The 15,613-nt window shown below is 42.7% G+C and overlaps 1 protein-coding gene across 4 annotated transcripts in view; it reads right to left on the bottom strand.

The window, feature by feature from the left end:
- Nucleotides 1–2,533, bottom strand: part of Ankrd13c (ankyrin repeat domain 13C) — a 53,760-nt gene extending 51,227 nt beyond the window's left edge. The window contains exon 1 of one of the 4 annotated variants that reach the window (XM_059266502.1): nucleotides 1,554–2,533. In XM_059266502.1, coding sequence (XP_059122485.1) covers nucleotides 1,554–1,986 — 433 coding nt within the window. In that variant the 5' untranslated portion in view covers nucleotides 1,987–2,533. The remainder of the gene's footprint in view (nucleotides 1–1,553) is intronic. The other 3 variants (XM_059266505.1, XM_059266504.1, XM_059266503.1) reach the window with 3 other exon arrangements.
- Nucleotides 2,534–15,613: the final 13,080 nt, after the last annotated feature.

The following is a 15,613-nucleotide window of genomic DNA, read 5'->3' as shown; positions in this document are numbered from 1 at the left end:
CCTTTTAAGAAAATCATTTAACAATGTCCATTAAAAGTAGAAACACAGGGCTGGACTGAGTTGGTAAAATGCCTGCCACACACGCATAAGGACCTAAGTTTGAGTCCTGAAGAAAGTTGGGTGTGGTGGCATATGCTTGAAATCCCAGAGTTGTGGAAGCAAAGACAGGCACAAAGCACCTAGAGTAAAAGTAGCACTGCAGGAATGGTGAACAGGGAGCAAGCAAGATGGCTCTGTGTCACGTCCAAGCCTGACACCTGAGTTCAATCCTGGGAACCACACAATAAAGGTTAGGCGTGACTCTTACAAGCTGACTGACTTGTATGTAAGAGTTTAAGAGGGACATATAAAAGCACTGGGGAGCACAGCAGCAGCCTTCTTCCTTGATGAGAATGTGCAGGAGGCGGCACAGGTACACTTCACTGGCAGGGCCACTGGCTGCACTCATCAGAATATAACGGTATTTCATTTATGATAAAGATAAACAATAGGTGGTGGCACTATGACCATAGTACTGTATAGTCAGAAAACAAGTGCAGTTACAAAACTACAAGAAAAAAATGTACTTATTTATTTTCTAATTTCACATAAGAAGCCTAGAAACCAATGAAATTCAGGGAGCTTATTTCACAGGTGGTACTGCACTAATGTGCAGTGCTATTTTGAGCAGTTTACCTTATAACTGCCATGTTAGGTTAAAAACAGCTGCCAACAATATTTGCTAACTATTTTAAGTTTAAAATGGCCTGTTATTAAATTGTTGAATAATAGTATCACCATTCACATTAGTTTGAACCATTTACGATTACACAAGGTCTTAGGCACAATCCCCAGCACCACGAAAAAAAAAATGGATGCAAATAAATCTTAAAACTCCTTGTTGTTTAAAGGGGGAAAAAAAATCAGCTGACAAGATGAGACCAAAAGATATCGTTCAGTACCAAATATACTATGCTTTCTCAAACATACTGCTAAGACAAGACTTTACTATGAAAATTATAGTACTGACTTTAGCCTCAGTCCAGATGAAACATTGTTCCTAGTGTGAAAAAGGCAATAAAAAGAAACAGCTACTGAGAAGTCTCTTCAATTGCTTTGGGAAATCAAACGTCGACGCATTTCTGTGAAGCTTTCAAAAACCAGTGTTTTAAGTTTCCTGAAAACAGAAGGAAAAAAAAAAAGACAGCACGGTGACAAATACAATTCACACCTAGCAGCACTGGGTGATAAAGACTGACAATATACATGTTCAAAGTTAAAGCTCCAGGAAGGAAGGGCAGGCAATGAAAGACCGTTCCCAAAACCAAGAAGACCTGCCTGGATGTGAGCTAGCCTGACTTTTGGCACACGAAAGGCCTGCTGCAGAGACCGGGCAACTTATCCCAAGATGCTGAGGTGGACAAGAAGGTAACATCCCTTCTGCACCCACAAGACCCAAACTCCTAACCCCGGCACGCTGAAGCTAAAAGAGGTGCGCTGCGAGCGGGCCTGAGCCCAGAACCCCGAGGCCGACCCCCAGGGAATGGAAAGCCGGCAAAGCTGGCAGAGCTCACCGTGATTATCTTTCTGTCCGATATTGTGCGTGCGGATGAGCGAGGACAGTCTCCTCACGTCCCCCTTAAAGACGCACTCGTGCACCGGGTAGAGCGAGGGGCAGCTGCCTCCGTCTGCGACCACAGCCACGGGGTTGCTGCCCAGGCAGGCCGGGGCCGGGCAGGTGGCGGTCACCGCGTTGTGTTGCAGCGGGGCCGGGGCGCCGGGGCCGGGCGCAGCAGGCGCCTTCAGCTGCAGCCGGTGGTGGTGGTGGCTGAAGATCTTATGGCAGGCCTTGCCGCCCTTGCCGCTGCCGCCCGCGCCGCTTCTGCCCCCCGTGAAGGCGCCGCCGAGAGCGGCCGTCGCCTCCTCCTCGCAGGGCTCCAGCACGTCCCCGTCCTCTTTGCTGGGCTTGTGGTCCCTCCGCAGGGAGCGGATCTTCTCCCCGGTCATCGCCGCCGCGGCGCGCAGGGCGGGCTCCGGGAAGCTCACCGCGGGCCGAGCCGGAGCGGCGGCGGCGGCGGCGCCGGGCGATTACAGAGGCGGCCGCGACCCTCGCGCGCATGAACTCCCGGGGAGACCGCGGGCCCGCGACACGCGCATCTCCCGGAGGCAGCGGCCCTCGTCTGAGACGAGGAGAGCCGCGGCTCGGGAGCCCACCTCACGACGCCGGGCGCCGCCGAGGCCGCCTCCTCACACAGAAAGACCCGGCGCAGCCATCTTGCCGCGGCTCCTCTCGCGAGAGCTCCGGAGAAAACGCCGCGGTAAGTTAGCGGGCCCTCCTGCACTAGCGCCTTTGTCCGGGCAGCGCCCGCACTCCCCTAACACAGGGTTCCCCCCGGACCGGGCCCTACAGGCGGAGACCCAGACTCCGGGCTCTGACCTGGTGCTCCGAGGCTTTGGCCTGCAAAGAGGGAGGTCGACGGCAGTTACGAACTCTGGCTTAAACCCTCAGGGTAGTGAACCTCCCTCGGAGCGATGTGGAAAGACACCGGGGCACGCCGGATGTGACATCACTGAGCTGCGCTGGACACTCATTCAGTAAACATTTGCTAAGCTTGGTTCCCTAACCTGTGCTAGTACTTGCCCTGACTGGCAAGGCCGTAGGGGAGGGAGGAAGGCCAGGTTACACAGGAAAGGAAAGGTAAATTTAGTTTTGGAGGCTCTGAAAGGTGATCTTGGAGGAATTTAAGGGCTGGCTTTGGAATTTAAAGGCTGTTCTTTACACCAGGAGGGGAGGATTTTCAAACATTTGCTAGTTGAGTGTATTTGGGACAAACGTCAGAGTTAAAGTATGTGGATGATGCTTACTTGAGGACGTAGAATAATGTTTTAAAATAAGTGGGCAGTGATCTGTTAGAAAGCTCCTAAGTCGGAACTTTGCTTTCTCTCCTCCCTAGTGAGGAGAAATCCAGGTGAGAGATGATGAAAGCATGAACCGGGTGCAGTGAGTCTGGAAAAGGTTTAAGACTCTTTAAAAGTAAGTTCAAGATTAGCATGTTGAGTTGAAGGTCCTTGCTGTTTGACCAAGGGAGTTAGTTATCGTACCTTTTGGAAATGTGGGCATAAATTCTCAGAAAGTAGAAGACAGAGTTTAGATCAGATTCAGGAATTACACAGTAACCCAGAAGTAGCTGGATTCTCCAAAGTAAAACTGTGTAGAATGAGAAGTAGAATGGTGTAAGACAAAACCTTGAAAACACCATAAGATGTATAATGACTAGTCAAGATAGTAAGTGGGAATTAAAGCAGTGTGTGTGTGTGTGTGTGTGTGTGTGTGTGTGTGTGTGTGTGATGAAATTATGAACATTTAGATGCCTAAACTGGACATGGTAATTCAAACCAACAAATTCTAGCGCTCCAGAAACAGAGGCAGGGCAGGAGGATCACATAGGTTCAAGGCCAGCCTGGGTTATAGAGGAACTCTGTCCCAGAATTAGTAGATGGGCCAGTGAGATGGCTTGCCACCAAGCCTGAGGACCTGAGTTCAATCCCTGGGACACACACGTAGTGAAAGGAGAGAACCCACACCAACAATTTTCCTCTGGTGCATACCCACACACAAATAAATGTTTAAAAAAAAAACTACTAATTAAAAGCAGATAGGCAGCCAGAGTTGTGTATCTCATTACTGGCTGCTATGTCCCCATGTCTGTAAAAACTCTTAAGTGTCCTTCCAATGAAGTCAAACACCATAAACATTTTTTTTAATTCAGACAACCTTTTGTGGTGGTGTATGCTTGGAATCCCAGCACTCAAGAGGTAGAGGCAGGTAGGTCACAGCAAGTGACTATTCTCAAAAAACATAGATTCACTCCTAAATTTTAAAGTTTAAGGGCTTACAGTATATAACAGAGCAAAGTGACATCAAAATATGAGTAATATCGAAGTATTTTGCACAAGGAAAATACAAGATCTGAAATTCTCTAACATCCCAATATAACATAAGAGAGGGAATTATTAGTTTGAGATTGAAACAGAGACCAAAAGATCAGAAAGCCTGTGGAAGGGTTAGAGAGGTGGATCATCAGTTGAGAGCACTGGCTGCTTTTTCAGAGGACCTGGTTCAATTTCCAGCACCTACATGAGAGCTCACAACCGTCTGTAACTCCAGCAGTTCCAGGGGATCCAACACCCTCACACAGAGATATTTGCAAGCAAAACACCAATAGCATAAAAATAAATAAAATCTTTTTAAAAAAATAGTCTTTGTGGAGGAAGTAATGTCTAAACTAGGTTTTAAAGAACTTCTATGAAAACCCACTCTCTACTCTTAAGAAGCTGGCGTTCCCACCCTGGCAGTCCTCCGTACCTTCCCCTAAGCTATTTGTACATCCAGAGCTCATTTCCATTTCAGAATTAGTTCACATTTTTTTCTCTTCTATGCACAATGGCTTTTGTATTGTTAACTTGGCATAAAATTTTGGGTCAGGAAATTACATTAAATTTTACCCTAACATAAAATTTATTATCTCCTTTTATTCTGAATGTCAGCCACAAACCACAATTTATAAGCATTAGCAGTATCCATGATTTGCAACCAGATGAAATGAGCAATGTTTTCAAATTCTATTACAGTTGCTACAGATAACAACATTTAATATTCATTACCAGCTAAAAATTATATTAAGGTTTACTACTAGATCTTGTTTCTTAATGACTTAATAAAGATGAATGTGTGCACAAATTTATTTTTTAGAGTATTCTGTGCCAATTTTAATATGCTTCATGATTCATTTTTATGCTCCCAAAAAATCTATTCCAAAAATGAATGACAAGAGTTTGCTGTAGCATTGAAGACGCTGATGGCAGGAAAATTAACATTAGGAATCCTAACAGCAACTTAGCCTTCTGAATTATGTTTCCTCTTTTCCTCTTCCTCATTGTCTGTTACAATTTCCATGTGCCTCCTTCTTGTCCTTTGAATTCTGTCAGTAGAGAGCCGTACTTACCATTGTGGTATCGGACCAGATGAAAAGTCCACAAAGCCACCTGCAGCAACCTCAGGATCACACTGCAAAGACCTCCACTCTCCTGACGCCTGGACTTGTAACTACACCACAGAAAATAATCCAGACCAGACAGTTAAAATAGAATTGGGATTACTAAGAAAGTTTAACCTTTTTAATCAGAGAAAGAGAAGCACTTAGGGAAAGTACCCAAATGGGCTTCTCAAGAGTGTCACATTTAAGTATTTTAGCAATTGTCAGTCATAGCTGATAATAATCATTCCTAAATTTACATTGTTCAGGAGGTTTCCAAGAGCTTTTTTTTCTTCTCTTCTTTTTAAACCTTAGGGTAGCTCCTAGGGTACTTCACATAGATAAAGAGACATCCTCCACCTATCTCAAGCCCTAAGCTTGATTCACTGCTATTTAACCTTCTTATTTGAAATACCTCCACATACTATCTTCTCTCTGGGCAACCTTATTAGAAAATTCTGTCAGTTGTGCTGGAATAAATTCTTGACTCTCAGCTTGTGGGAGACTTCAGACACTAGAGTGAAGGGCCCCTTTCTTTTCCCATGTCCCATGTATTTTTATCCTGCCTCAATTTTCAGCACACTGCCTTCCTAACAGATAACAAATGCTTACTATTAATAATAAAGTGTTGATCTAATACGACATTAAATTCTGAAGTATCTACAATGTGCTCAGATAACTGTGCCATGCTAAAATACTAAATACAAGCTCCTTAAGTAATCCCAGTCTTGCTAGGACTGGGACTAGAGTAGACTACTGCTTTATGCCTGAGTATACATATGTTATTTAGGACTTTGTTTCATTTCCACTTAGAAATAATAATAAATTCAGTTAAAACTGCCTTAAAATTATGTAATGATTTACATAACCAACTCAGACAAGTTCTCAAGAGTAGCCTTTCAAATCCCACATCCATGTTCTGGTGAACCCCTTAGCCTATCCCAATCTTGGGAGTAACTCCTCAAGGTCAATCTCCAGTAACACTCTCAGCTTCCTGGGTAGGGAGGTGGGTGACCTGGTTAGTGTTGGCCAATCCAGACTCATCTCTGAGTAGAAGGTGTGGCTAAGTTCTCACAATAGCAGAGCTATGTCATAATGAGAATTAGATCTGAAAGATGGAAAGACAAACACCCAAGAGTCAGTAGCAGACAATAACACCCAGACGTGGAGTGGGGAAGGATGGGACTCCTAGGATAGGGAGAGAGGGAAGAAGGGGGACAGTTAGAACAGTGTTTTGCTTTGGGTTGAATTTAACTTTAAAAATGCCTGGATGTATAGGGAACAAATAACTTCACAAACAACACATTTACTTTTTTAGTCAAACATTAGTGACATAGGTTCCAACATATAACTCAATTACTGAATTTACCATACAAAATCACCTGTCTTTACAGAGTAGCGCTTCTTAATTTCTTTCTGGTGTGGCTAAGAATACAAATTATGAGCAAGCAAGATGATTCAGCAGGTAAGGGCACTTGCCACTAAAACTGATGAACTGAGTTCAAAACCACACACATACAGGTTTGTTTGGTTGTGGGTTTTTTTTTTTCCACCACAGTACATATGGAGGTCAGAAGATAATTGGTTCTCCCCTTCCATCAGGTGTGTTCCAGGGATCAAACTCAGGTTGCCAAGTTTAGAAGCATGCATCTTTACCTGCTGAACCATCTCACTAGCCCTCTATCAGCTATTTTTAAACAAAGCTTTGCTAAATGCCTTATATGTTCATGGACAAACAGAATACACCAGATAAATCTTATTCTAAACATAAGTATTTCTGACTTTTATGAGAAATGTATGTATCTTTGTAATGTTAATCCCACAGATGGGAGCAGAAAGGCCACCAAACCAAATTACCATGTCCATATTGATTAAAGCAAGCAATTAAAGCAAGCTGTTTTTATTCGTGTACACAGGCTGCCTTTCCCTAAAGGTGGAGTTCAAGAGATCAGTGTTGGACATGGGTAAGCTAAGGATTTTTATAGTTCAGGATATAGGGGGTTTCCACATGGGAGGGGGGTGGCAGGCAAATAAGAGGAGCTATAGAAGCATAACAAGTTGGTCATAACAACCTCTTGAAACAAAGGCATAGTTACAAGGTTATCATAACAAGGTTGTCATAACAACAGGTTGTCATAATAACCTTTAGAAACAAAGGCAAGGTTGCTGTTTCCTGGAAAAGTCAGTACACAACCATTTGTAGTTAAGGTTACAGGTGGGGCATAGCCTAATCCTTGAGAAACAAATTTAATCAAAAAGAGGAATAAATCTAGTCTGTCTTTACTATAAGATGGCTTTCAAGGTTAAATTGGAGGCAGGCTGGTTTATGAATTAACCTGTTGATGAGAAAGATAGTTCTCACCTAGAAGGGGACAAGAGAGAGTTACCCTGGGCCTTGATAGGAACATCAGTTTGGGTTGTTCTGAATGGCAGGTTCCAACATGGATAAACTTTTAGAGAGACAAAAGAAAAAGTCATAAATCAATGCATTTGCCAAATATGTTGATGGAGACATCAAGTAGGCAGTTAGAGCAAAGTGGGAGAAGCACTGCTATGGGTTTGGAGACTGTCTGATGGCTTACTTTGCTCTATGGCTAGTGGAAGCTAGTCGTCTGCTAAATTTATACATTCCAAGGATTTTGCCTGATAATTACCAGAAGTGGGCAATGAATGGCTTAAGGGAACTGTGGTGGTTTGAATAGGAAAAGGCCCTATAGACTCATTTATTTGAATTCTTGATCTCCAGAGAGTAGCACTATTAGGAGGTGTGACCTATTTGGAGTAGGTGTGGTCTTGTTGGAGAAAGTGTGTCACTGGGGGTGGGCCTTAAGGTTCCAAATGCTCAAATCAGGCCCAGTGTCTCTCCCTGCTGCTGCCTATCCAGATGTAGAACTCTGGGCTCCTTCTTTAGCACCATGTCTGCCATGTGCTGCTATGCTTCCCACTGTGATGGTAATGGACAAAACTTCTGAACCTGTAAGCCTTCATTAAATGTTTTCCTTATAAGAGTTACTGTGTTCATAGTGTCTCTTCACAGCAATAAAACCTAAATAAGACAGGGACAAAATAATTTGGCTCTGGGCTTGCAACATTCCAACTTCTCACAAGTTGTTTATATTAGGGTCTGCAAGAAGTCCCCAAAAAACCACCAGTCATGATGTAATCAGCAAGAGTTTTTTTTATACCACAGGCATGTGGGGTCGCTTACATGTACAAAATGGCAGCAACCATGAGAGAAGTTTTCAGGCTCTTTTTAAGCACAGCGAAAGGAATTTTTAAGACAGTGTGATCATTCTACCTAGGATTGTCTTACATAGGTGGCAATCATATTATTATATTTCTAATTGGTTGGGACTAGCAGGGGTGGGCTAAGGCTATAGCTTTTCCATTCTTGGCAAGTCTGGACAAGTCCCGGGCTTTGTCCTTATTTGGTTATTACGGGGTGGGGGTGGGGGGTGGGGAAGAGGTTGTTGGGCCAGGCCTAGTACATGCAGGAACTGAAGCCTAGTTCTTAACTAAGTTATTAGGGGCCTGTCATGATATTTGCCTGGCCCTCTCAGTTAATTGATGCCAATCAACTTTATAGAATCTTTAGCATATATGTGGTTCTTTGGTTTCTGGAAACATCAAAATCCAGAGACAAAGCATGTAGCTCTTGAGCTAATGTCTTTATGTAATAAAAGTAGTATACCACCACATTGTTTCTTGTTCAGAAGTACTGCAGAAAATAATTTTTAAGTCTCACAGGTTGTATTTTATAAACACATCAGACCTACAATTAAGAATGGTGGCTACCACCTGAAGCCATATTGATGTCCATGGTCTGTACTGCCTCTGAGGGCCACGATGGTGTTCATGGCCCGTGCTGCACATGGAGGCTATGTGGAGGTTTGTGGCCCTTGCTGCCACCAAGGCTGTGTAGATATCTATCAGCTGTGCTCCTTCAGGAAACCATGATGATGCCCATGGCCCATGTTACCACTGAAGGCTATGTGGATGTCCATGGCCTGTGCTGCCTCTTTGAGGACCATGTTGGTGTTCATGGCCCCTGCTGTAGCTGAGAGCCATGCTGATGTCCCTGGTGTATATTGTAGCTGGAGACCGTGTTGAGATCCATGATTGTGCTGTCACCAGAAACCATGTGGAAGTCCATGATTCATGCTCCCACTCACTGTAAAGGGCGGGAAGCTTCTTTTGTGGTGGTCTTGATTGCAGACTCACAGTTGAGAATTAGAGACATAGAAGTCTTCTGTGACAATCTCTCCCAAAGCTCTCCCAGCCCCATACAAAAGAAAAAGAAAGAAAACAGTCTAGACAGGAAGCCATTGAAGAGAACTCTTAAAAATTGTGATATGGATTCTGAAGTGTAGCTCTTCATAGTTGGTGACTTCCAAATAATAGGAGAGTTAAATGTCCTGAAATTGACTGAAAGGTTGGTTCCTCATCTTGTGGTAAAGAATAAAATCTGGTGGAGGTAGGGAAGGGCTCAGTTTTCCTTAAGTGCTGGCCACTGGGAGTTTGACCACGTTCTAGTGAGTGTATAGCAACACAAGCTGGACTTGGTGGGCTGTTTTTAATCCCTTTTCTTTTCTTATTTCCTTTAAGGGAGATCACAAGGGAGGAGGGAAGGTGCACCTGGGAAGTGAATGTGATTGGGATGCATTATGTGAAACTCCCAAATAATTGATAATAAGATGTTGGGACAAAAAGAAAAAACAGTGGTGGCTAATGCTCTCACTCAGTTCTCCTTGCTTAGTATTAGTTTCTAGCATGAACATTAGTGTAAGATTAGGCTACATCTCCCTCCAAACCTTTGTGCAGGCTTGTATTTCAAGCTGTCGCAATTATCTAGAATCCGATTTCCCATCCTCCATATTGTTGAGGTGAATCTAGGAACATTTTGGTTGTAGAACTGCCATAGATGCCTGGATAATAAGAATCTCCTAGCAACACCCACACCAGTTCTCTTAACAAGTAAAGAAAAACAAATTCATGCAAACCAGTACCTTCTCCACATACTTTACTCATTTGTTCTGTGTCTCTCTTCCTTCCACTTCCTTCCTGTAGTCAACACTTTTCTTTCTAATATTTGCATTCAGTAGAAATCTGAGAGGCAGGAATTGCCAAGGAAACCAGAGCCCATTGGTACTTAAAGCTCTTGAAGGAAACAATTTCCCTGAGACAGATAAAACACATTAATCTGAAGATAAAAGAAGAAAGAGTACTAGGAACCTGATGAGAACCAGGTTAAGGAGGTCAAAAGAAAAGATAAATGTCAGCAACACACACACACACACACACACACACGCACGCACGCACACACGCACACGCACTCATATGCACACATGTGCACACACAGTAGTTTGAGTGTGAAAGGATGAATTTAACATAAAATACTCAGTCTTTATTTTAAGATACATATGAGCTAATTCTTAGGTATATCCTACTATCTATTAAGCATGTGTGTCCACATATAGAAATGTAAGTCCTCCTGTATAAGAAATATATAGCATACACCAAGATCTCTTCTTGAAGCAAATGCATCCAGAAGTAGACAGTTTGCCTAAATCAAATAGATTCATCAGTCCTATTGATAATGTAGCACGAATCTTAAAAGTTCTTATTAATAAAAACAAACTCAGAGCCAGGTGTTGGAATGAATGCTGGAAGATGAGAGAAGCAGAACAAGCCACAGCCACCTCACCTTGCCAAATCCTCAGCTGATCCTGTTTCCTCAGACTGGATGTCTCTGAGTCCTTATCCAAATGGCTCTCAGCTGAACTGCTGCTCAAAAGCCTGAAAGCTTAACCAGCTCTAGTTCCTGGTCCTCACACCTTATATACCTTTCTGCTTTCTGCCATCACTTCCTGGGATTAAAGGCGTGTGTCACCATGTCTGGCTGTTTCCAGCGTGGCCTTGAACTCACAGAGATCCAGAAGGATTTCTGCCTCTGGAATGCTAGGATTAAAGGTGTGTGTGCCACCATTTTCTGGCCTCTATATCTAGTGACTGTTCTGTTCTCTGACCCCAGATAAGTTTATTAGTGTTCACAATATATTGGGGAACACAATATCACAACATGATAACATGAAAACCAAGTAAAAAACAGCCCCAGCTACTGCTGAGCACTAGTAACCATAAATAGAAGAGCAAATTTAAGGAAATTTATCAATGTGTTCCAAATAATAGATAGTTAAATGTCCCCAAACTAACTGAAAAGTTGGTCCCTCATCTTATGGTAGAGAAGAAAATCTGAAATGACCTTCAGATGACCCAATTGGTGAATTGTACATCAGATTCTGAGAGGAGTTTTACAATTCCTAATATTCAGATCAGGCCAAACCCAAGATGCCATTACAGTTTTTTCTCAAAAGGCGAGGCAGACTGGCAGTGGCGAATAGGTGCGCTGACATCGTCTGCTCAGGCTCAGAGTAACTCACTGTAAGCAGGTTATCTGATCTGCTGCTTTGTTTCCATGTCCATAAGATGAGAATTGTAGTAATTTCTATCTCACATTACTGTAGAATAATCCTCTTGTATATTGTAAAGATTTGTCACTCAAAATGGTTTAATAAAACACTGATTAGCCAGTAACTGGGCAGGAAGTTAGGTGGGAAAGCCAAACTGAGAATGATGGGAAGAAGGAGGATGGAGTCAAGGAGTCGACAGCCAGATGCAGAGGAAGCAAGATGAGAATGTCAGACAGAAAACGTACCAAGCCACATGGCTAAACATAGATAAGACTTATGGGCTAATTTTAAGTATAAGAGCTAGTTAGTAATAAGCCTGAGGTAGTAGCCAAGCATTTTTAAGTAATATTAAACCTCAGAGTCAATTATTTAAGGAGCAGCTGCCAGGTATTTGGGAACAGGCAGGCAGGAGAGAAACTTCTGCCTACATCACATGGTATTGTAAGAATTAAATGAATAAATCCCCATGAGCCATTTATCAGTGCTGTGTTTAATAATCACTAAGTATTACTATGGCAATTTCTAAAAAAAAGGCCCCAAAAACTTTTGTTAAAACAAATAAAATCTATATAGAGATGTGTGTTTGAAACTCTTCCCAAAGTGCTACATAAACCTTTGTAGCTAGAGTTTTCCTGGTCCTGCCTGGCCCACGGTCAGGACAAATCTCTCTCACCCACCAGTCCCGCAGCCGCTCAGACCCAACCACGTAAACACACAGAGACTTATATTGCTTACAAACTGTATGGCCGTGACAGGCTTCTTGCTAACTGTTCTTATATCTTAAATCAACCGATTTCTATTAATCTATAAGTTGCCATGTGGCTTGTGGCTTACCAGTATCTTAACATCTTCTCATGGCGGCAGCTGGCAGCATCCCTCTGCCTCAGCCTTCCACTTCCCAGAATTCTCCTCTCTCCTTGTCCTGCCTATACTTCCTGCCTGGCTACTGGCCAATCAGTGTTTTATTTATTAACCAATCAGAGCAATACATTTAACATGCAGAACATCCCACAGCACTTCCCCTTTTCTTTTTTTTTCAAAAAGAGAGGTTTTTAACTTTCACATAGTAAAATTACATATAACAAAACAATTATCAAGCAAGAATTACAGTTACAATATCTAGTCTATATGATGATATTTTATTTGTACTGAAATGTGATTTTATTTGTATGTTAATAAATAAAGTTGCCTGGGGGTCAGCGCTATTAGCAAGCCATAGCGAAAGCTGGGTGGTGGTGGTGGTGCACACCTTTAATCCCAGCACTTGGAGGGCAGAGCTAGGTAGATTTCTGTGTGTTCAAGGATACAGCCAGCATGGAGACACACGCCTTTAATCTCAATACCAACCATAGAAGACCTGGAGGTCTGTACAGACAGGCAGTGACTAGAAGGTCATGTGGTTGGGTTTACAACCAATGAGAAGGCAGAACAGAAACTCTATAAAAAAAGACAGACATAGGAAGTAGTTCTCTTTCGGAAAGGTACAGTGACAGTGAAGGGTAAGGTTTTTAGCTCTTAGCTATTGCTCTGACCTCTTGGCTTTCATCTCTGTATTGGCTCTGTGTTTCTTATTTAATAAGACGGTTGGTTACATCTACAAGTCTACTTATAGTGTCTAGTCTATTTGTATTTGGCAAAATTAAAGAAGATATCCTATTTATCCTATATTTGTGAGTCTAAGGTTTCATATCTAACTTATTATAACTAAGGAAAATTATAACTATCTAGTCTTCAACTACATCAAAGACCTCAGAAGGATATAATATTGCCTGAGAAATGGGAGAAGGAAGCAAGCAACTTTTGGGAGTGTTGCTAGAGTGAACAGAGACAGCTGTCAGCCTAGACAGTCATCCAAAGTTCTTCTGTAAAGTTGGGGCATCTGTCTTCAGCCCACAGGCCTATAGTCTCCCAGTCATTTTTCTCTGTGTCCTGTAGAATGTCTGGCAGTTTCCTCTGCAAAGCAGGAACCTGAAGGACCATTTTGCCAAGCAAAGTTCAGTGGTCACCTTCCTATGGATCCTACATGTCCAGTTGATACATTTTTTCAAGCAGTCCTGGCAAGAACAGTTTCTTGCCCAAATGGCTATTTTTGTCAAGAAGAAGATCCTGATTGGCCAGTAGCCAGGCAGGAAGTATAGGCAGGACAAGGAGAGAGGAAAATTCTGGGAAGTGGAAGGCTAAGGAGAGGGACACTGCCAGCTGCCACCATGAGAAGATATTAAGATACTGGTAAGCCACAAGCCATGTGGCAACTTATAGATTAATAGAAATCGGTTGATTTAAGATATAAGAACAGTTAGCAAAAAGCCTGTCACGGCCATACAGTTTGTAAGTAATATAAGTCTCTGTGTGTTTACATGGTTGGGTCTTAGCGGCTGTGCCACTGACAGGTGAGAGAGAATTGTCCTGACCATGGGCCAGGCAGGACTGGAGAAAACTCCAGATACAAATGGCGCCCAACAGGTTGGCAAGAGTATCCACCTAAAAGGTGAGAAGAAAGATTCTAAAACGGAGCTAAAAACAGCTTCCTAGTTGTCTCTCTAAAGTTAGAGGCAGCCTCCTGGTTTAAGCTACTCTATGGCGGGTTCATGGCATGCGAGCGGGCTTGACCTATGCTATGTTACACAGAGGTGTCTCCAAGCTGCACACTATGCTGTGTGTTGGATATAGTTTTTGCTAGTTAAAAATAAATAAATACAAAGAGGTTTCTGGGCTACACGCTGTAGCTAGAGTTTTCCTGCCTGGCCCACAGTCAGGACAAATCTCTATCACCTGCCAGTCCCACAGCCACACAACCAAGTAAACACAGAGACTTATATTGCTTACAAACTGTATGGCTGTGGCAGGCTTCTTGCTAACTGTTCTTACAGCTTAAATTAATCCATTTCCATTAATCTATACCCTGCCACGTGGCTCATGGCTTACCGGCATCTTCACATGCTGTTTCTCATCATGGCGGCTGGCAGTGTCTCTCTGACTCAGCCTTCCACTTCCTAGCTTTATTCTCCTCCTTGTTCCGCCTATGCTTCCTGCCTAGCCAATGGCCAATCAGTGATTTATTTACTGACCAATCAGCAACACACTTGACATACAGACCATCCCACAGCACTTCCCCTTCCCCCCCCTTTTTTTTTTCAAAAAAGAAGGTTTTAACCTTAACAAAGTAAAATTACATATAATTTGGGAATTTGGGCATAGCTTCTCTTACTACTTCCTGCTGGAGGGGGCCACTGTATCTTAGAGGGACACAAAGAAAATTTTAGGATTATGGAATAGTCCTTGAGGCTGTATTTGTCTGAGCCAGTTGCCTTCAAACCATTCTGGATGTTGGATCATCTGGGCCATGGTGTCATTGGAGACCTTTCAGGGGGTCTTGGCTGGTCAAACCTGATGTATCTTAATCTGGAACAAATCCATAGCCTCTGGCTTTCTGTGGGAACAAAAGCAGAGTCTCCTTTCCAAAGCAACATATCCTTATATCCAAATTTTGAAGTCAAGGTATCTTTAAAATATACATATTGGTTTAACTCAACATCTTTTACGATCAAATGTTTTTCTGCAGTTAAAAATCCCAAAGACAACACAATCCAGATGCTCTGTGTAATATTCATCTTCACGTGGCTTATTTTTTATATTAATTTTACTGTCTCTTTAAAGACTTTATTTTTTAAAACTATGTATTTATTTATATAACTGTATATATCACCTTTTTGTCTCTTTCAAGCCTACGTATATTTTACACACATTGTAAACTATTACATCTGAATCTGTCTTACTGTGAATCTATTGCTTTAAACTGCAGCAGCTGTGGCTGCTGGCTCTGCCCACCTCAGCTTCCCAACATGGCCACATTTACCGCCAGCTCTGGGAGCTATCGTGGGTCTATGCTTTTAGCCAAGCAGCGTGTAGCCCAAAATACTCTGTTTTTGTTTTGTACTAGCAAAGGCTAAATCCGCCATGCAGCTTAATGTGCCACTTGCAGAGGCCTCATTCTCGCCATACTGCAGGTCAAGCACACACGCTAGAAACCCACCAGTAGCTCAAACCGGCAGCTGCCGCTCATTTGAGAGAGACAATTAGGAAGGTGGTTTTAGCTCCGTTTTAGAATCTTTTTTTTCAGTTTTTAGG

The sequence above is a fragment of the Peromyscus eremicus genome, chromosome 6 (assembly GCF_949786415.1).
Source record: "Peromyscus eremicus chromosome 6, PerEre_H2_v1, whole genome shotgun sequence".
NCBI classification, from domain to species: domain Eukaryota; kingdom Metazoa; phylum Chordata; class Mammalia; order Rodentia; family Cricetidae; genus Peromyscus; species Peromyscus eremicus.
This window is presented reverse-complemented; position numbering and strand designations above follow the sequence as displayed.